At 49.1% G+C, this 17,797-nt stretch overlaps 8 protein-coding genes across 8 annotated transcripts; 3 read left to right on the forward strand and 5 right to left on the reverse strand.

The window, feature by feature from the left end:
* Positions 1-10: 10 nt before the first annotated feature.
* Positions 11-614, reverse strand: LOC117894933 (chorion protein S16). Its single transcript, XM_034802236.1, has 2 exons — positions 231-614; positions 11-162 (listed from the first exon to the last, which is right to left on the reverse strand). Exons 1-2 carry the CDS (start codon positions 562-564, stop codon positions 71-73), a joined length of 426 nt encoding a protein of 141 aa, XP_034658127.1. The 5' UTR covers positions 565-614; the 3' UTR covers positions 11-70.
* Positions 615-1,877: 1,263 nt separating this feature from the next.
* On the reverse strand, positions 1,878-2,738 carry LOC117894934 (chorion protein S19). The gene is made up of 2 exons (XM_034802237.1): positions 2,593-2,738; positions 1,878-2,493 (listed from the first exon to the last, which is right to left on the reverse strand). Exons 1-2 carry the CDS (start codon positions 2,605-2,607, stop codon positions 1,966-1,968), a joined length of 543 nt encoding a protein of 180 aa, XP_034658128.1. The 5' UTR covers positions 2,608-2,738; the 3' UTR covers positions 1,878-1,965.
* Positions 2,739-3,343: 605 nt separating this feature from the next.
* Positions 3,344-4,047, reverse strand: LOC117893784 (chorion protein S15). The gene is made up of 2 exons (XM_034800528.1): positions 3,897-4,047; positions 3,344-3,827 (listed from the first exon to the last, which is right to left on the reverse strand). The coding sequence occupies exons 1-2, from the start codon at positions 3,906-3,908 to the stop codon at positions 3,474-3,476; spliced, it is 366 nt and encodes a 121-aa protein (XP_034656419.1). The 5' UTR covers positions 3,909-4,047; the 3' UTR covers positions 3,344-3,473.
* Positions 4,048-4,836: 789 nt separating this feature from the next.
* Positions 4,837-5,563, reverse strand: LOC117893115 (chorion protein S18). The gene is made up of 2 exons (XM_034799553.1): positions 5,485-5,563; positions 4,837-5,420 (listed from the first exon to the last, which is right to left on the reverse strand). Exons 1-2 carry the CDS (start codon positions 5,497-5,499, stop codon positions 4,911-4,913), a joined length of 525 nt encoding a protein of 174 aa, XP_034655444.1. The 5' UTR covers positions 5,500-5,563; the 3' UTR covers positions 4,837-4,910.
* A 713-nt stretch (positions 5,564-6,276) lies between these two features.
* Positions 6,277-11,125, reverse strand: LOC117893113 (erythroid differentiation-related factor 1). The gene is made up of 6 exons (XM_034799550.1): positions 11,004-11,125; positions 8,439-10,950; positions 8,143-8,383; positions 7,764-8,075; positions 7,512-7,705; positions 6,277-7,452 (listed from the first exon to the last, which is right to left on the reverse strand). The coding sequence occupies exons 1-6, from the start codon at positions 11,022-11,024 to the stop codon at positions 7,085-7,087; spliced, it is 3,648 nt and encodes a 1,215-aa protein (XP_034655441.1). The 5' UTR covers positions 11,025-11,125; the 3' UTR covers positions 6,277-7,084.
* A 382-nt stretch (positions 11,126-11,507) lies between these two features.
* LOC117893116 (guided entry of tail-anchored proteins factor 1) lies at positions 11,508-12,328 on the forward strand. The gene is made up of 2 exons (XM_034799554.1): positions 11,508-11,665; positions 11,759-12,328. Exons 1-2 carry the CDS (start codon positions 11,594-11,596, stop codon positions 12,218-12,220), a joined length of 534 nt encoding a protein of 177 aa, XP_034655445.1. The 5' UTR covers positions 11,508-11,593; the 3' UTR covers positions 12,221-12,328.
* Positions 12,329-12,468: 140 nt separating this feature from the next.
* Positions 12,469-13,704, forward strand: LOC117893114 (signal recognition particle receptor subunit beta). The gene is made up of 3 exons (XM_034799551.1): positions 12,469-12,639; positions 12,701-13,010; positions 13,065-13,704. The coding sequence occupies exons 1-3, from the start codon at positions 12,534-12,536 to the stop codon at positions 13,384-13,386; spliced, it is 738 nt and encodes a 245-aa protein (XP_034655442.1). The 5' UTR covers positions 12,469-12,533; the 3' UTR covers positions 13,387-13,704.
* Positions 13,705-14,196: 492 nt separating this feature from the next.
* Positions 14,197-15,324, forward strand: LOC117893469 (inactive selenide, water dikinase-like protein). The gene has a single exon (XM_034800092.1). It carries the CDS (start codon positions 14,197-14,199, stop codon positions 15,322-15,324), a length of 1,128 nt encoding a protein of 375 aa, XP_034655983.1.
* Positions 15,325-17,797: the final 2,473 nt, after the last annotated feature.

Genomic DNA, 17,797 nt, shown 5'->3' on the forward strand with positions numbered 1-17,797 from the left:
GAAAAACAAATTCATGTTATGCTATCACTATTTATTAAGACTTTTGATCTATTTGCATGGAATATGATCTTCAGTTCAGCGCTGCGACGGCCACCTTGGCGCCAGTGTTGAGCGTCACGCTCTTGCCTCCATAAGCTCCACCATAGTGGCTCTTCTTGAAGACTGCAATCGAGAGAACAGAGTGACATTAGCATTGAGCAGAGAATATAATTTATTTAGAGGAAACCCACCTGGATCGATTTCAGCCACGAAGGAACGGGGTGGCAGGGCAGCGGCATAGAGATTGTCCAGGGGACCATAAGGCTTGGCCAGCAGAGGCCTGCCCTGCTCCCAGCCATAACGGTTGAGGGCATACCAATCGGCACCGTCCAATTTCGCGGCAGAGGCGGCAGCACCAGCGGCATTGGTGAGGGCAGCGGCCTGGGCCTCGGCCGTTTCGGATGCGCGGACCACATCCACGTAGCGATCGGCGCCGGAGGAGCGGTAGCTGGGCCTGTGGGCCACAATGGCGGAGATGTAGCAGGCCAAGAGCAGGCAGAGGAGACGCATGTTGTTGGCGGACATGTTTTGGTGGTGCGAGGAAGCGACTGTTTCGGACACTAATTAGCCACAGCGAGTGTCCAAATTGCTTTTATAGCAATACCATTTGAGTTTGCCAGCGATTCGTGTGCTGCCCAGACGTGACCAAACCCCAGTCGATGCCCACTGCCGCGGGGCAGGTCATGACGAAACTGCAGCACTTTCGGGGTGGCCGACAGCTCCGCAGAGGCAGCATCTCCAACCCCCCCTCCAGCCTGATAAGGCCCGGAGACTCCACAGCCAGCGTCTCCAATTTCTATGCTCATCGAAATTGCGCGCCAAATTGTGGCAGAGACAGAGACGGAGCCAGAACCACGACTACCACAACCCCGGGAAGAGAAGCTGGCCGCCCCATTGATAGCAACTTCCCCCGGCTTGGCACGCTCTGTTCGCTTTTGGTGTGTGCGGTATCGGGTCTTTGCCACTGGTTTGTCCGTACTTGTACGCATTGTGCATCATTGTGGCTTGGCTGTGCTGCTGCTGCTGGATCAATGAACGGGCGAACGAATGAATCCCCGGTGTCTAATTTCAGCCGATAAAACTGCCCTGGAATGCATGGTTAGTAGTGGCTGGAAGAAACTTCTTTCCATCTGTGGATTGGCAGCTTCCGATGCTCAGACCGGAATTTCTATTCCCATTGTGTGGCCTTTCAGTTTCACGTTTATCATGAAAGCTTTCCATAGCTCGAACACAACTACAGTAGTGACCATAACTGACAGAACCCAAAGTTTGAATGCGACACTTTTGTCAAATAAAATTCGCATTTATTTTTATATTTTTCAACATGCGTTCTTTTTCCATAGTAAAGTCCAAGAATTCTCTGGGTGATTCATCAAGCGACTCGAATGTCAAGCGAAGGTGGCACAAGCATTGAGCCAGCAGCTTCAACGTCAACAAGTCAGCAAAAGACTTTGCTTACCGGCCAGAAAAATATTTCACAAAAATCAGCAAACATTCAATGGTTCGTGGAAGAAACTTTTGCTTGGAAAGAAATGGGAATAAATGGGTGAAAAATGTTCCAGAAATTGGGAAACAAATTCTGAAGTGTGGAAATTTGTAAAGTTTGATTGTGGAACTCTTTTGCAGTGTGGAAAAAAATTTAAACAAATTTAGCAGCACGTTCTCGACCAGAGAGTCACTCAGACATTCCCACCCAAAAGTTGCAATCAAATTTGTAGTGCCACAGCTGCAAGCAGCTGCATAAAGACCGAAATTCTGGTTCGATCCGACCCAAGTCGGAAGCAGATATCGCTGTACTTCCCGTACGCCCAAAACTATACCATACAACTGTTTGGAAATTATGTTTTCTTTTTGTATTTTTTATTCGCGCTGCACAGGAGCGAATCCACACTGAGAAGGGGGATTGAGGAGGTGGAGAGTATCCATCTAGTATCTGGGACCCTCGACGTTGTAGCTCTGCTGGGGAGCGTAGCTGCCGTAGTTCTGCTGGCTGCCGTAGTGGTTCTCGGGAATGTACAGCTTGGCCACGGGCTCAGCTGGACGGACGGGCAGCACCACCTTGGTGTACTCCGGAGGCGAGACATAGGCGCGGTAGTTGTTCTGGCCGGGGTACAGGAGAGTGGCGCCAGCTGGCTGGACAGTCCAGCGAGGTCCATAGCCACTGCGACGTCCGTAGCTGCCGTGCTGGGGCACACGCTGCGAGTGTCCGCCATAACCCAGCTGAATGGGGCGCAGGATCTCATGGCCATGGCCATAACCACCGCGGGGTCCACCGGCAATGATCTCTACGGGACGCTGGTTGCCTGCGGCAGCAGCAGAGCTGGCAGCCGAAGCGGCACCTCCGTTGGAGCGCTGTCCATAGCTTCCCTGTTGCACGTAGCCTCCATGGCCGCCACCGCCATAGCCTCCGTGGCAGTTGCCGATGAGGCAAGCGCAGAAGAGAACCGCCAAAGTCTGTCGAGAAAGATGATGGGTTAGCCACAGGACTGGGTTTGGATTGTGTATTCCCGGAAAGCGAACCGGGAACGGGAAGTCATCGTTGGGTTTACTTACAGCGAAAGTGTTCATGGCTATATAATGTTTTGTGTGTCTTTTGGGGGGCGCTTGCTGCTCGGAACAGTTGGCACAATTAACAAATGAAACGGCCCGCACAGTTCTTTATATAAGCAAGGTATTATTGTGGCACTCAAAACGTGATCTCGCCGCGAATTTATCACGGCTCCGAGCCGCGATGCTCCACAGTTTCTCCCCGTCTTTGCTGAGCTTCAGCTACGGCCCGAACTTTTGCCGTTGTTCTGCAAGTTTCGCGCTGTGTGTCCGTCCCCCTTTCTGATACCATGGCACTGCATCCCACAGCTAGAGCTTCGTATCTGCGAAATTTGGATGCTGACCTCCAATGGGGGTGGGTTGGACAGGTCGTCTAAACAGACGATGCCCCAGGCGTGACGACATGCGGCTGGCTTGGAGTCAAGAAATGTGACAGTGGGACCTCTGTACAGTGTCTATTGAAAGTTGTGGCACAAGGGAGGTTTGTTTATGCGTCAGAGAAATTAGTTACCAATGAAATTGCATTTAAAAGAAGCTCTTCGTTGGCAAGTTATCCATTTTCAATGCAGATTTGATATACAAGAAATAAGAATTAAATTCCCAACCAACTTCCAGTTGCTGCGGAATCTCTACCCTATTATTTTCTCCATAGAACTCTCTAATACCCTGCCAAATTCTTAACCAGCTTGCGCTGAAAAGTATGCCATCGTCTTGTAGGTTTTCTCTGGCCCCGCAAAATGCAAAAAACTCTGTGATATTTTTCGTGTTCAACATTCACCATTTGGTTGAAGAAGTTTTTATTTTCCTCTTCTCAGAGCATTGCTGTTGCTGCCACTTGATCAAAGACCAAAGTCTGAGGTGTTCGTTTCGTGTTGGAGTTCAGGAAATTAGTAGCCACCGCGGCCGCCATGTCCGTAGCCACCATGTCCGTGGCTGGGACCATTGTAGCTGCCGTCAATCTCGTAACGGGGAATGGCATACTGGCTGTAGCTGCCAGGAGCGACGGCAGCAGCGGCCGAAGCAGCAGCAGCCGAGGCACGGGAACCAGAGGGAGCCGATCGCAGGATCTGGGGACGATCATAACCGCCATAGCCGCCACGGCTGCGACCATAAGATGGCACCAGGATCTGCTCATACTCCACACGATCGTTGCCGTATCCACCGCCATATCCACCACGGTTGCCACCGTACGCGGGATTGGCGCTGATGTAGGCGAAGAGAGCCAGGCTGACGCAGACGAACTAGAGGTGGAAAAGCACACGAGGATTAGCTGGCTGGATCCTAGGGCGGAGGCTCTAAGGATTACTTACCAGGTACTTCATGGTGAATGCTTAGTTTTGTTGGTTGTGGGATAATCAATCAAACTATAACTATAAACAGCCCGAAACGCTTGCTTTTATACTCGCAAAATTAGACTGGATATTTACGTGACCCATATACGGGCCACATATCCACATATCATGTACGAATTATATACCAAATATATGCCACATAATTGCTTAATAAATGTACATTAATAGTTGTGTACATAGGTATTTATGTACTCCATTTCCATGTATTCATTGTCGGTGTGTCTCGACTCGCGAGCCATTATAAAATCGCTTGGGGTTACGCGATGTTCCATTGTTTCCATGCCTGATTGTCCCAAGCCAGCCCCCTCGACGACCACACACGACTTTCTCAATGAACTCGCGAACGCGCCAATTCTCCATAGAGCCCCGAAAATTTGTTGTAGAATTATTTGTCATTTGCACATTCTTGGGGGTAACGCTCTGTGGGCGGCTCAGTGGGTTTCAGGGCGTTGCTAAAAGTGCTACGTTTGATGAGGGATTCCGCATAAGGAAACAGGGCGTAGGACTAGTTCTCATTGGAGGACCAGCGTGAAAGGGTACTAAAAGTAAATGTTTGGCAAGAATTTTGAATGGAAACAGTGGGATATTTTCTTACTAATATTCTGCTATAATTCGCCGAGAAAAAGTTCTAGCCTATCCACATTTTTCAACGTTTTAAGAAGGCAAGAAATTAGAAGAACTTTTCTATAAGTGAAATTTGAAAGCATTCTGGAAGTTCTCTATGCTTAAATCTTTAGCATTTCTTTAGCCACTTCATATGCATTCACTTCAAGCCCAAACAGACCGAGAATTTCCAGAACGTACCACAAACTGAGCGCTTGTGCAGCTCTAAACAGCCCAAAGCTACGAGCCAGAAATCTGAAACCAAAAGCCACCCAAACGAATGAACTCTAGAAAGTTTTAAGTCTTGATGTTTCGTTGCATTTATTCTTTAGATTCACTGTGCTTGTTCCGCCTTAATAGGACTCCAATTTAATAGGATGACTTCCTGTATCCCTTCTTGGCAACACCAGCCACTGAGCTGGATGCAGCTGCCGCCGAAGCGCCCTGGGCCTCCTCAGCGCGTGCGTACCTCTGCTGGGGTGCACCATAGTTGCTGGGGCCATAGGCATGCTGCACACGACGTGGGGCCTCACGCCAGACAAGGGGACCGCCGGCACTGGGTGCGGCCAGGGCAAGCTTGGCCAGAGCAATGGCCTCACGATCTACGGGCGGTGCACCACCATAGCGGGAGCCAGAGACAGGTCCGTACTGGTTGCCAATGTCAGCATTGCCGTAGGCCGAGGCAATGGGTGCCGCCTCATATCCTCCCTGGTTGTGGCCATAGCCTCGCTGTCCGCCATACGAGGGAATGATTGCCTTGACGGTCAGGGCAGGCTGCACCTGGTAGGCGTAGGCGCCAATTGGTGCGCTGCCATAGCTGGGACGGCGACCTCCATATCCGCTGGCCGAAACTGCAGCCACGGCGCAGATGAAAATGCACTAAGGAAAGGATTTAGATGAGTCTCTGGGGCTACGGAGGAGGTAAGGCTGTGCGGGGACTTACCATGAACTTCATCATTTTGGTATTTGGTTTGGTTTGTCTGGTTGTGGGGTAACTAATGCCTGACTGCTGCGGATAGTATGTTTTTATACGAAATCCAGGCATTAATTATTCGCTTACGTGACTGGGGAATGTGATGCAATTTTGGCTCTCGCCGGAGTTTCCGAGTTCCCAAGTTTCCGAGCTCCCATTCTGCGCTTTGTGCAGCAATCTCAAGACGTCGTCGTCACCGTCAGCGACGTGTGCAGCAGGCCAGACCAGCGGCAGAGTCCAAAAAGAACTTGGCTCTCAATTGGGCTTCGGTCCAGATAGCAGGCGTCGTCGTCGTCTGTGGTTATGCCATCGTCTGCGGGAGACCCCGGCCCCAGTCCCATTACGCAACGTGTTATGACTCGTGATCCCCTCCCAGTGGCACTCAGAAGCAGCTTCTACCGCTCGAGCACTTTGCCATGACTCGTGACAGCTCCACGCCCCATTTCATTGACCATTTGTGTCCACTTTTTGTGTGGCATTGACTCCACGGTGGCTCCGAGCTCCATGCGAGCCGTGACATCGTTTTTCGTTCGGTGACACACAAAAGCCAAAAGGCATTGGCTTCGATTTTCTGCTGCGTTGGTAGAATTTATATACAAAAGCAAAAAAAGTTCAGATAAAATTACAATAAAATTATAAACAATAAAGCCCCTGGTAGAGGGAGGGGCAAATATGCCAAGCTAAGCTTTTTCTATAATAATAATTAACGAGTAAAACTTTGGGAGCACTTTGCTCGAATGAATGACTGAAATAATGAATTAATTAGAAGTTGAAAAGGCTTAGGGGATCAGCATCCTATAGATGGATGAACATCGCCACAAGCCCGCTTTATTTGCTGCCATTAAACTTATGAATTATTTAAAGGTTTATAATAATAAAACTGGGCAAACAGAACTACAACTACATATTCGTATTCGTATAACTTAAACATTGAAGCCATAATTCTAAGAGAATATCAGGGCAAACTTTTGATTTGTATATTAGTTAAAGAGTCTGCTAAGAGTTAAGAGTGAAATATTAAGGCAGCTCCGCGTATCTGAGCATCCACAAGCTTCGATTAGAGCTCCAAGCCCCAAGCCTCTTGTTGCGACTTGTGTTGAACAGAAGAGGCAAAAGCTGAGGCGATTGTGGGTGATCCAATCTTGATGTGCGACACGTTTTGGGCCCAAGACCCTCAGACTTTATAAGAGCCGCCGTGCCCATGGCCAGCACTGAGAACTTGGCTCCCAAAACGCACACAAAATGAGAACTCAACGACGCTGCAAGGTGAGTTAATGAAGTGATTGATATTGTAGATAATAATGTGGTGAATGCTTCAACAGATCCTACAACTGTCCATGGTGGTGGTGGTGCTGCTGCTGGTGTCGTTTCTGCAGTTAAGCGCCGCTGTTGGCCGGGTTGATGATGCGACCAGCGATGATTGCGGTTGCGGCAAGCGGGGCTAAACGCACACACACAGAGAATGCATCAATAAACAAGCGACAGCAAGCAATGCAATGCATACAATTTGATCGGTTTCTTTATGAAACCCCCTAGAAGACACGTACAGAGAGAGAGCGCGTTCTGGGTTCTAGCCCATGGCGAGGTGAGCGTCGCACATGGCTTGTAGCCGGCCGAGTAGCGTGTGCAAATGCTTTGCTGGCGCTACAGCGTGTGCTGCTGCATGCTGTTCCCCTGTCCCATGTTTCCCAGTCAAGGTTTCCATATACATGCGCTTGTACAATGCCGACAGCTGTTTCGGATCCTTGCCGGTCAGCAGCAGCTTCGTGAGCGTCTTCAATGCATTCTGCAAGCGGCTCTCAAAGAGCGACAAATGTGCGGCGAAGTCGTCATCAACCTGGCTGCCATCAATGACGTGCCCAAAGATGGGCTGGCACTGTAAACAAATCTCCAAAGCAGCTTGCATTTGCTTGATCTTCTGCGCCGAGTGGGTGGAAACTGGTGGAACAAGAAAAGGTGTTAGCAAGCGACACACCACGCTTTTGGTTTGAACTTACGTTCTGCCAGAAATTCATGCAGGGATATGCGCTCTAGTTGCACCACCAGCAGATCACCCACCTCCTTGAGGCTGTCCAGGATTTGTGTGGACTTTTCGTAGTGATATTTGCACAGCTGCAGCGTGGCTTTGGGCAGCTGCGAGAAATCACAGCAGCCATGCGAACGCAGTTGCGAATAATGGAAAGAGGCAATCCTAAACAAAAGGAAAAGGTTATTGTTTAGCCCTTAAATATCCGAGATCGATGCTGTACCTTTTATGTATTAAGCCCGCACGAAAACTGTAAAGCACTTGGCGTGCTCCAGCATGTTCCACATCGCACAGACGCAGTGCTTTCTGCAGCAGTTCGAGCACCTCTTTGGATGCCTCCACCAGGCTGTTCTTGTCTGCCGCGCTGTGATCTTGAAGCTGTTTGGCTAGCGTGAATGTGGCAGTGGATAGCTCCCAGTTGACAAGATCCCAGAGTTCGGCATTCGCTTTACGCGTGTCCAGGCAGTCTTTGGCCTTCTCATAATAGTTGAAGGCCTCGCTATAAAAGGCTTTTTGTGAGTCTAAAGTAATGGCACTGCAAGGGTGAAGAGAATTATTAGATAAAGATTTTCTATATGGTGATTTTTGTTGCTTTTACAAACCTCTCATTGGGCATGGTCAGATGTGCACGCAGGCGCATAAATCTGCCCATGTTGCAATAGAGAAATGCCAGATTAACATTATCCTGCACTGCGGTAAAGGCTTCAATGCCACGACGCAGGCAGTCATAGGAATTTACAGTGAGTTTTACGTAGAGCGGTTCGGCAGTGGCATTCTCCTCAGGTTTAGCATCTCCAGCAGCATCCGGATTCTCCTTTCGCTTCATTACCTCACTGTATTCCTCTGAAATGTACAAATTTCCATTAGATTTATCCACCTGCATGCTGCAAGCACTCACCTTGAGCCCAGTACATGTACTTGAGACCCAGCTCGTTGCGTACATTTCCCAATCGTCGCAGCAGCTCATTGCTCTCCGTTTTTTGGGCATGCTCCAGTGCCAGTTCGTAGCACTTGCAGCTGTGCAGCATCACCTGTTCGACGTTTTTGACGGGCGCCAGCGATGGAAGCTGCTGGTCCTCCTCCTCGTCGCCCAGTTCCAGGGACAATTCATCGCCAATCACACGCGTCGATTCGTCCTGCTCTTCGTACTGCCGCACATACTCATCGATGGCCTCCCAGTGCTTGGACATTTGAAAGAAACAGTCGCCAGCACGTCCCAGCAGGCAGCTCTGCTGTGACACCACGTTGGCCATGTACTTGTTGAGCACCTGCTGGCAGCGTGAGGCCAGCTCAATGGAGCGCAGCGTGGATCCATACTGCTGCGACTCGTAGTGATGCTCCGCGAGTGTGGCACCCGTCAGGCAGGCCTTCTCCAGCAGCAGCAGCTTCAGGTGGACATTCCACGAGCCAAAGTGCTGCGTGTTGAACTTGGCGCTGAGCTGCTGCGTGTTGTCCGTGTTGGGAGTGGAAGTGGTGGCCAGTTCCTTGGACTTGCAGCCTTTGGTCTTTGCGGGCTTCTTGAGTGCTTGAGCCTGCGACTGTGACTGCGACTGGGACTGAGACTGCGCCTGTGGTTGTGTCTGTATCAGCTGCAATTGCTCATAGGGCAGTGGTATAGCGTTGAATGGCCTGGCCATATTCGGATTCTGCTCTTCGTGCAGGATGCGCTGCTTCTCCTCCTGCTTGGCAATGGTCTCCGTTTCCTTGAGCTTCTCCTCCTGATTGCCATTGAAGTACTGCAGGCAGGAGATGCCCGCACTGATGTGCTCCAGCGATATGCTGCAACGTTCCGCTGTCGAAGCCAGCAGTGGCGCCGGCTTGGACTTCTTGGCGTGCGACTTGAAGTCCCTGAGAGCATCGCAAATATGCCTGACGGCCACATTGGCCTTGCCACCGCTCTGCTCGGCGCTTTGGTAGTACTTATCGTTGCCATAATCACTGTCCAGCGGCTCATCATCGTAGTCCTCCTCATCCTCGTCATCATCATCGTACAGCGACTGTGTGTCCGAGTCCAGATCCTCAAACTTGGGCGCCTTGGGATCGATGCCCGCTGGGACATGCAAGTCCGACAGAATGTAGTGCGAGGAGCTGACAATTTGGGGATACTGCTCCTTGGGCAGCAGCTTGATGCAGTTGTCCAGCAGGGCGCGTATGCTGCCCGCCGCCCGGGGGCTGATGTGCTGCAGCGTATTCTTCATGTTGCGTGCCACCGAATAGAGCAGCATGCCCACGGGCACGGTAAACGGATTCACTTGCTGCTGCGGCGGCGACTCTGACTCGTCGGCAGCCTGCGTCTGGTTCTGATAGAGCGTGGTCAGGTCGTACAGCTTGACCACATCATCGTTGCGTCCCTTGAACAGCCAGTAGGTGTGGCCGGCCTTCGTGGCATTGGCCTTGAGAAAGGCCAAAATATTCTGGGCCACATTGCGCACCACCTGCGGCGAGAATTGCGAGTTCTCCAGATAGGGCAGATCCTCAGTCTTGATTATTTCGTACTTCTGGACAATGCCATCCAGATGGTAGCACATCACCACCTCTGGCACATTGCACATGAGATTATCCAGCCAATAGTCGATGCCAGTCAGCACATTTATGGGCTGGGCGGCATCGCGCAGACGGAGGCTGATGCAGGGTCGATTGGGACCCCCGAAGATGGGCATATCGGTGCCAATGAGCATGCGAATGTCCTCAAAGGTCCACACCACGTTGCGGTTGAACGCATGACTGGACGTTGGGTCGGGCACATTCTCCTCGATCTTTGGCTCTGGCAGCACGGGACCCGTGATGGGCAGTCCCTGGCGTCGACTGGTCAACTGTGTGGGCGTGGTGTGCACATCGTACTCGCCCCCGTCGCCCGTTTGCTTCAGGCTGTGATACAGAAATTTGGACAACAGATTCTTCGTTTGCAGTGCCTCCCGATTGCGCTCCTTGAGGCAGTAGTTGTGCTGCTTGTCGCCAAACGACAGGATGTGCTCCAGGATGAACGTGCGCAGCCACTTCCAGTCATCATCCGACTTGCGTAGCAAATATTTCTGAATATCGAACTCGTCCAGCAGCAGGGTGTTGCCCACCTTGTGCACCACCATGCTAATGGGGCTCTGGGCGCTGTATGGCAGCTTTAGCAGCTGCTTGATGTTCTCCGCATCGGACACCACATCCACCTCGCCCACACAGTCGGGGAACATCTGGCCCAGCCGAAAGCTGGCGAAGCCCGCACTCTGGTACAGGGCCTGGTGCAGGCCATGGCTGCTGTGGGAGGTTGTCAGCCAGTTCAGGGGCGGATGATTCAGATTGGTGTTGCATTCCAACCGCTTGAAATGAGCCGGCAGCTGGACGGGCGATAATTTTATAACCGCCTGACTTTTCACTGCGTCCAGCTCGTGCGGCCCAATGCTGCGGCAGGGTTCAATCTAACGGGAAATCAAACGTTAATTATTGGTTTTAGAACTGCACTAAGGTTTACCTCCTCGTTGCTATCTTCCATGCTTGTGGTTTTGCATTTGTTCGCGACCTAATCAGCAAATTTCGTGGAACATTCAAGAAAATTCGACCAAATGTGTTTTGTTTTGCCGGCACATAGACGGCAAGTTATCGATAAAATATACCAAAATATACCTTCTCATTTTAAAAATATACCGTAAATACACCGTAGTTTTAAATCATATTTCTCGACTTTGATGTTCTATTTGATATTACAAGCTTTCAAAGACTTTTAACACTGACGCAATCATTTAATCTGCTTGAAGAATCAATTTGGGATTATTAAAAGATTACAAGTACACATTTATATTGGATTGTATACCTTATCACCTTATATTTAAGAGATGTTTATTTGAATTTATCTTTCAGGAAGCAAGAGATGGTGGTCACTATCTATGTTTTCCCAGCCCTAAGGGATAGTTTCGTCAGAAATATATCGATGGATCGAGCATTCTAATTATATCGCGAGAGCCAGCAGCTGATTTGCTTGTGTCATTTACCAACACTGCTATCATTATTTTGTTATTTTCACAAATTATTTCACCAAAATTGAAGAGAATCTGACATAAAGCGATGGAACTATTGCCGCTTATAGCCCTGCTCAGTCTCATCAACACAATCCTGCCAGATTTCATACGCAACTACGTAAGTCCACCAAAGCAAAGTGCCAGTGCACGTTGTGCCCCAAAGCAGCCGGCGGGCTAAAGGTGTTGCTCTTCTCTTTCCATCCACACACAGCTGAAGGTGTCTCGTTTCTGGAAGACCAGCCGGGCGCACACACGACAGTGGCAGTCCGAGATAGATGATGCCCGCGAGGAGCTGGAGAATGTGCGCAACGCCGAACATGCGGGGGAGTACGCCAAGGCCATCAAAATATTGCGTGCGGAGCGAAAACTTGCCGATGCAGAGGCCAAACTGAAGTCGGCCAGGAGCATGGACGCCTTCAAGGAGATGGGCATCGATACGGTGGCCTACTACGTGTCCAAAGTACTGTTGGCTCTGATCCTAATCGTTGTCAGCATCCTGAATCGCAGCACACCCGTGATAGTCATCGACCTGGGCATCAGCCTGGCGCCCTTCACCGGCCTCCTTAGTTTTCCCACTGGAGTGTACAATGCCGTTTCCGTGCCCGTCTGGGCGTTCTCCTGTAATGTCACTTTTCGCTTGATCTACGATATGATAATGAAGCGCGATGCGTGAGTGAAGTGGAAATGCCGTGGAACCAAAACTATGCGTTTAAATGCAATTGATATATAGATATAGCACTTAGAAGGCGCTCGATACATTAAATTTTTATGTTATGCTTCGCAAAAGCCACGATTTTAACCCCATAACTCTCAAATAAATGTATTTTCACATAAATTTCGAACTGCGCGCCTTTTAACCCTAAGCGGCCAACGCTCTGCAGCACTAAAACTCAGTGTTACAGTGCTGCGAAACGCCCTGTTGCTTGTTAGCTGTGTGCGTGTCATTTTGCCCCACCGAAACGGAATCCGGATTGTTTTGCGCTAAAATGGACAAAGTTAATGAAAATGTACGCGAAAAGAAGCACATTAAGCTGGGAGAGATTGACTCGGGCCCCATCCTTATCGCCCTGCTGCTCGGCTTCATTGCTGTGGGTGAGTTGGACACGTGGTTTACTCCAGACATAATGCTAATTCCAATGCGGTTCACTTGCAGCGATCTTTGTCATTTTGCGACGACGCTCGACCGGCCGCAGGGACTTTCTCCTAACTGGGCTGTGTGAGTCCGGCAAGAGTGCTATATTTATGCAGCTGCTGTATGGCAAGTTCCCGGAGACCTTTACGTCCATCAAGGAGAATGTGGGCGACTATCAGGCGGGCGGACACTCATCTGTTCGTCTCGTGGACATACCCGGACACTACCGCGTGCGGGACAAGTGCTTCGATCTGTACAAGCACAAGGCAAAGGGCATTGTTTTTGTCGTGGACTCGGTGACGGTGCAAAAGGATATACGGGATGTGGCAGAGTAAGTAAAGATGTCTACCATGAAATATTTCCCTTACTCACTCTTTCCTTGCAGCAATCTGTACACCATTCTGACGGACAGTGCCACCCAGCCCTGCTCTGTGCTGGTGCTGTGCAACAAGCAGGACCAGACGACGGCCAAGAGTTCGCAGGTCATCAAGAGTCTGCTCGAAAAGGAGCTGCATACCGTGCGGGACACACGCAGCCGCAAGCTACAATCCGTGGGCGATGATGATGTGAACAAGCCCGTGATGCTGGGCAAGCCTGGCAGGGATTTCGAATTTGGCCACATCTCGCAGAATATTCAATTTGTGGAATCATCCGCCAAGGATAATGAACTGAATACCCTGACCAACTGGATGTCTCGCATCATGTGAACACCCTCAGCCCGAGAGAGAGATTAAGAGAGTGGGGACTGAGACCTAACCTTTGAATCCTAAAACAAACGAATGCGGAACAACACCCACAGCAACAACATAACACAATGATATTTATATAAAGTTTAGCTACCCTTTTTTTATATGCTCCCTCAAATCGTATGCCATGCGAGTAATTCCCCTATTATAATGTTAGATTTTCCACACCCTTTGGCCATTTCTTTTCGTACTACTGCTGCCTCGCAAGGGCTATTCTTAGGCTTTAAATTGGAATATTTTATCGAAGTAATAAGTACTTAAAATATTGTAATTATGCTGGTCATGTAGCCACACAATCCTATGGGTCGCCAGATGACATTAATGTGTGGGCACCTGTAAAGCCGCTGTTCTACCTATGTTGCCTGCCTCCTGTCCACCCTGTCCCTTCAAACTGGCGCCTTTCCTTAATAATAAACTTGGAATGGAAAACAACATTGAAATTGTCGTACTTCTGCAACAAGTGGGCTGCCAGATCGAGCGGGTGTTGCCAGAAAAGATGCGAGAGATGTTAAACCAAGTGCAAAAAGTGCTTTTCACAAGGAAATAACTATCCAAATAGCTTTAAAATAACAAAATCTAAGGATTACTAACAAGAAAAAATATTCACATGATAATTAAAATATAATAATTATAATATCTATCGACTAGTTCCATTCGTGGCGCCAATTTTATAAGTTCAGTCGTCCCAAAGCAACCCTGAAACTGAAGGAAGCTTTCTGATTTGTGAATAATTTAACTTTGGAATATTTGGGTATTGAATTTTGCGTTTAAATGAGCAACTTTGAGCCCACGCGTTACGGTTTGAGTAGTTCCTTCCGCCTGAGCAGCTACGGCAAACTAAAGGAATCTGGCTGCAAAGTACCAGAAAGCGTGGTTACGCAGTTATTTGATAGCACCGCTCGCTCCGGTCGCGCCGCCCTTGTCGCAGCCAACACAGGCCGTCAGCAGGAAACGCATCTGGAGGAGCTGCTGCGTCGATTGTACATCAATACCCGACCTCCAGGTGCGGGAGTGCACCATCACTTGACCATCGAGTGCCGGTATCCTATCATCGACGATCCCTACGCCATGGGGATGATCATCTGCGCGGAGGCGGTTGGCGATTTCTACGCCATGGGCATCACTGAGTGTGAGGACATGATGTTGCTAATCTGCTTGCCAACTCGGATGACCGCGAGCGAGATCAATGTGGTAGTCCCGCTGATGGAGAAAGGCTTTAACGAATGCTTCCACGGGACCACGGGCCCGCCAATGAATTGGTCCCGGTACACGTATAGTAACTGTTTCATGGCTGGCGGCATGGCCTCTGCCTACTGGTCGAAGCGTCATCAGCTGGAGCGCGGCAACGCCGTGGATGGCGATGTCCTTGTGCTGACCAAGCCCCTTGGCACCCAGGTGGTCATCGATGCCTTTGGTTGTATCGGTCAGCCGGAACGCTGGGGGCGCTACAAGCAGCTGGTCTCCGAGAACGATGTCCGTGCAGCCTATCAGCAGGCCGTCAAGTCGATGTGTCACCCCAATCGCAGGGCGAGTCGCCTCATGCATCTGCACCAGGCCCATGGGGCCATCGCCGTGTCCGGCAAGGGTCTCCTAGCCCATGCCAAGGCGCTGGCTCTGGTCCAAAAGCAGCCAGTGTCGTTTGTCATTCACACTTTGCCGGTGTTCGACAAGAGTGCAGCCATCTGTGGCCGCAACAGCCGCCTGCGCCGGGGTCTCTCTGCTGAGACTTCGGGTGGTCTGCTCATCTGCATGCCACGTGTGGAGGCCGTTTTCTTTTGCAAGTTCCTCGTGGCAGAGGATGGCCACCCTGCCTGGATTATCGGCACTGTCCAGAGCGGCAACCGCGAAGTCACCATCAACAAGAATGTTGGAATCATCGAAGTTCCGGATATACCTTAAATTGTATTTAATTTTATTTGTAACTGATTCAATAAATCGCCTACCGCGTTTCGCGTTCACACTGCTTTTGCAACGGGAAGAGGGGTTTCCAATGAATTACACCCATCTCACTCCCACCAATAGGCATGTGCCCACAGCCACGCACTTTCAATATCACTTTGCAATAGGAGTGGGAGAAGTAGACGACAATTTCCAATGAGAGAGCAATTGGAATAGAAGCGTGGAATGTGCAAGCAATTGGAAGAGCAAGACGGGAAAGAGAGCATGGAAAGAGCGAGTACCACCTACGCATTCATTGCATTTGCACGCGCTCTCTCTCACAGCTTCCAATTTGCCGCTCTCCCAAAACAAAACGCGCGTGTTTTAAGTCAGCTCCGTGTTTGGAGTCGTGAAAATCCGGGTAAATGGTAAAAATTAAGCGGCAAAATGATCCCGTAGGTGTGCCATGAAGTGCAGCAGTGAATAAATGTGAAAAATGTGCAAAATGTGTGTTTAAGTGCAAGATAAAGTGCGTGATCAAGTCTGCGGCCTGACAACGAGGCTAGCCGGCACTCAAAAGACAGTTTGCAGATAGAAATGTGCGAAAATATGTGAAAGTGCAGTGAATAAAGTGTATTAAATAGTTGATCTAAGCGTAATCATGTTATTTTATGCATTCATAGTTTTTTTTGTGTCCAAATATCAGCGGAATGTTCTAGATTCCATTGTGTCTCAGTTTTTTTTCACGTTTCAAGTGTGTGTGTCAGTGTGAAGAAGTGTAAAAAGTGCGCGTAGTGTTGTCTCTGTCTTACTGCAGCCGCAGGGATGAAGAATAGGAAAAAGGAATGGAATAAGAGAACGGTTCTTCTGCAAAGTGTCAGTGCACCGATTAAAAGGTGGAAACAAATATTGGATATGTCCCTCTCTCTCGTTCCGTGTGTGTTTATCCGTGATTATGCGAATATCGTGGGAGCATGTTGCCTTTAATGGCCCCCCTTTATTTTAATACATCTTGCAGTGCGTGTGTAAAAAGTGCTGATCAAAGCGAGAAATGTAAAAAGGGTGTGCAGTACATTGTTTTTGTATTTTTTTTTAAATTTTTTGTACTTCGTGTTAACTAATTAAACCAATAAAAGAAGGTAAGAAATTTAAGAAATATTGAGTGATGGGTGAAATCTACTAAGTTATTAATCCCTTATCGATTTAAAATATTTTTGTATAAAATTCATAAATATTCAATACACTATTCTAGACCCCATGTCCCATGTCTTTAACTACATTAGTGACAATGTCCAAATCAAACTAGCAGCTGGCGCAGAATATTAGTCCTCGTGCCAGCTTTTTGCCTTAAAAAAACAGTTGGCAGACAAACAGTTTTGAGCAAAGAAGAAGTCTGATCCACTGACCAAATGTTTGGCGCATGCGCAAGCTTTCAAACCTTTTTCGCGATTTGAGACCTTACCTACCTTCCTTCCAGGCAGCAGCCGGAGGAGCAGCTGTCGATCCATGCGACTGACTGACTTACTGAGGCCGGGCCGATCAATCCATCGATCCGACCGGCCAAAGATCAAACAGCCGCCACACAAAAATCAATGACTAGATAGAGTTTCTAGGCTGCGGCCAAATTTCTAAGAATTTGAAGCTTTTATGATTTGCCGATTTCTTTTTTTTTTGGGGAAGTGACTCTTTGGTGCTTCGCTGGGCGGATGTCCCTGTCCCGCTGTCCATAGTCCGCAGTCTTTGTGTGGTGGTGGCAGCTGCCATCGCCAGGTTTAGGAATTGTTTGATGGTCAACGTTGGTGGCACTAACAGCGGATTGATGAGCGGATTTCGAGGAAAACCCGACATTAAAACAAAGTTCGGGACGAGCATTCTGAGTGCTCAATGGGTTTGCCTAATCCCTACAAAATTTGGTTGGGTGAACTCTGGATCAATTGAATATGAATTTAAAGCTTAAACTACCTTTTTGATAGAAATAGATGGAGGGCAGGCATAATATTTGCTAATTAAAGGTGTTCTTCTATCATATGTGCATGCAATGCTTTCTGAACCTGAAGCCTCGGCTTTCTTCTGTCTTTTGGTGTACTCTAGCACTTCCTGTCATCGCCAAAAATCAGTTGCGATTCGGTGTCATGTGCATTGAAGCACGTGCTATACCCAAAAAAAAGAACAGAACTGCAAAGTGCAGCCAGAGGCGGAGACAGAGACAGCGTCAGAGCCAGACTTCTTTTATGGTTCGAAGTTCGAACCATATGTTGCAGACACGCTTTAGCCAAGCGGAAGGAGAGCGCACCAGCGTCCAGCAGTCCTGGTCCCTCCGACTGCTGTGGCGTACACAGTAGCTGCAAATTATTCACGACTGATTAGGCAGAAAAACGCAACAGGCGAATGTCGAAAAAATACGATATCCTCTACCAGAGATCCGATTACCGAAATTTTTTTTTGGGGTGCCTCCAAAATTCACTGGAAGGAAGACCAGACATTGAGATTTTTG

This window comes from Drosophila subobscura, chromosome J, assembly GCF_008121235.1.
Source record: "Drosophila subobscura isolate 14011-0131.10 chromosome J, UCBerk_Dsub_1.0, whole genome shotgun sequence".
NCBI classification, from domain to species: Eukaryota; Metazoa; Arthropoda; class Insecta; order Diptera; family Drosophilidae; genus Drosophila; species Drosophila subobscura.

Coding starts and splice junctions, on each gene's coding strand:
- LOC117893469 (XM_034800092.1), top strand. CDS start 14,197: ATGAGCAACTTTGAGCCCACGCGTTACGGTTTGAGTAGTTCCTTCCGC.
- LOC117893114 (XM_034799551.1), top strand. CDS start 12,534: ATGGACAAAGTTAATGAAAATGTACGCGAAAAGAAGCACATTAAGCTG. Junction 12,640..12,700: donor GCTCGGCTTCATTGCTGTGG/GTGAGTTGGACA, acceptor GTTCACTTGCAG/CGATCTTTGTCATTTTGCGA. Junction 13,011..13,064: donor GATATACGGGATGTGGCAGA/GTAAGTAAAGAT, acceptor CTTTCCTTGCAG/CAATCTGTACACCATTCTGA.
- LOC117893116 (XM_034799554.1), top strand. CDS start 11,594: ATGGAACTATTGCCGCTTATAGCCCTGCTCAGTCTCATCAACACAATC. Junction 11,666..11,758: donor CAGATTTCATACGCAACTAC/GTAAGTCCACCA, acceptor ATCCACACACAG/CTGAAGGTGTCTCGTTTCTG.
- LOC117894933 (XM_034802236.1), bottom strand. CDS start 564: ATGTCCGCCAACAACATGCGTCTCCTCTGCCTGCTCTTGGCCTGCTAC. Junction 163..230: donor CGTGGCTGAAATCGATCCAG/GTGGGTTTCCTC, acceptor TCTCGATTGCAG/TCTTCAAGAAGAGCCACTAT.
- LOC117893113 (XM_034799550.1), bottom strand. CDS start 11,024: ATGGAAGATAGCAACGAGGAG. Junction 10,951..11,003: donor TGGAAGATAGCAACGAGGAG/GTAAACCTTAGT, acceptor ATTTCCCGTTAG/ATTGAACCCTGCCGCAGCAT. Junction 7,706..7,763: donor GCGGGCTTAATACATAAAAG/GTACAGCATCGA, acceptor CCTTTTGTTTAG/GATTGCCTCTTTCCATTATT.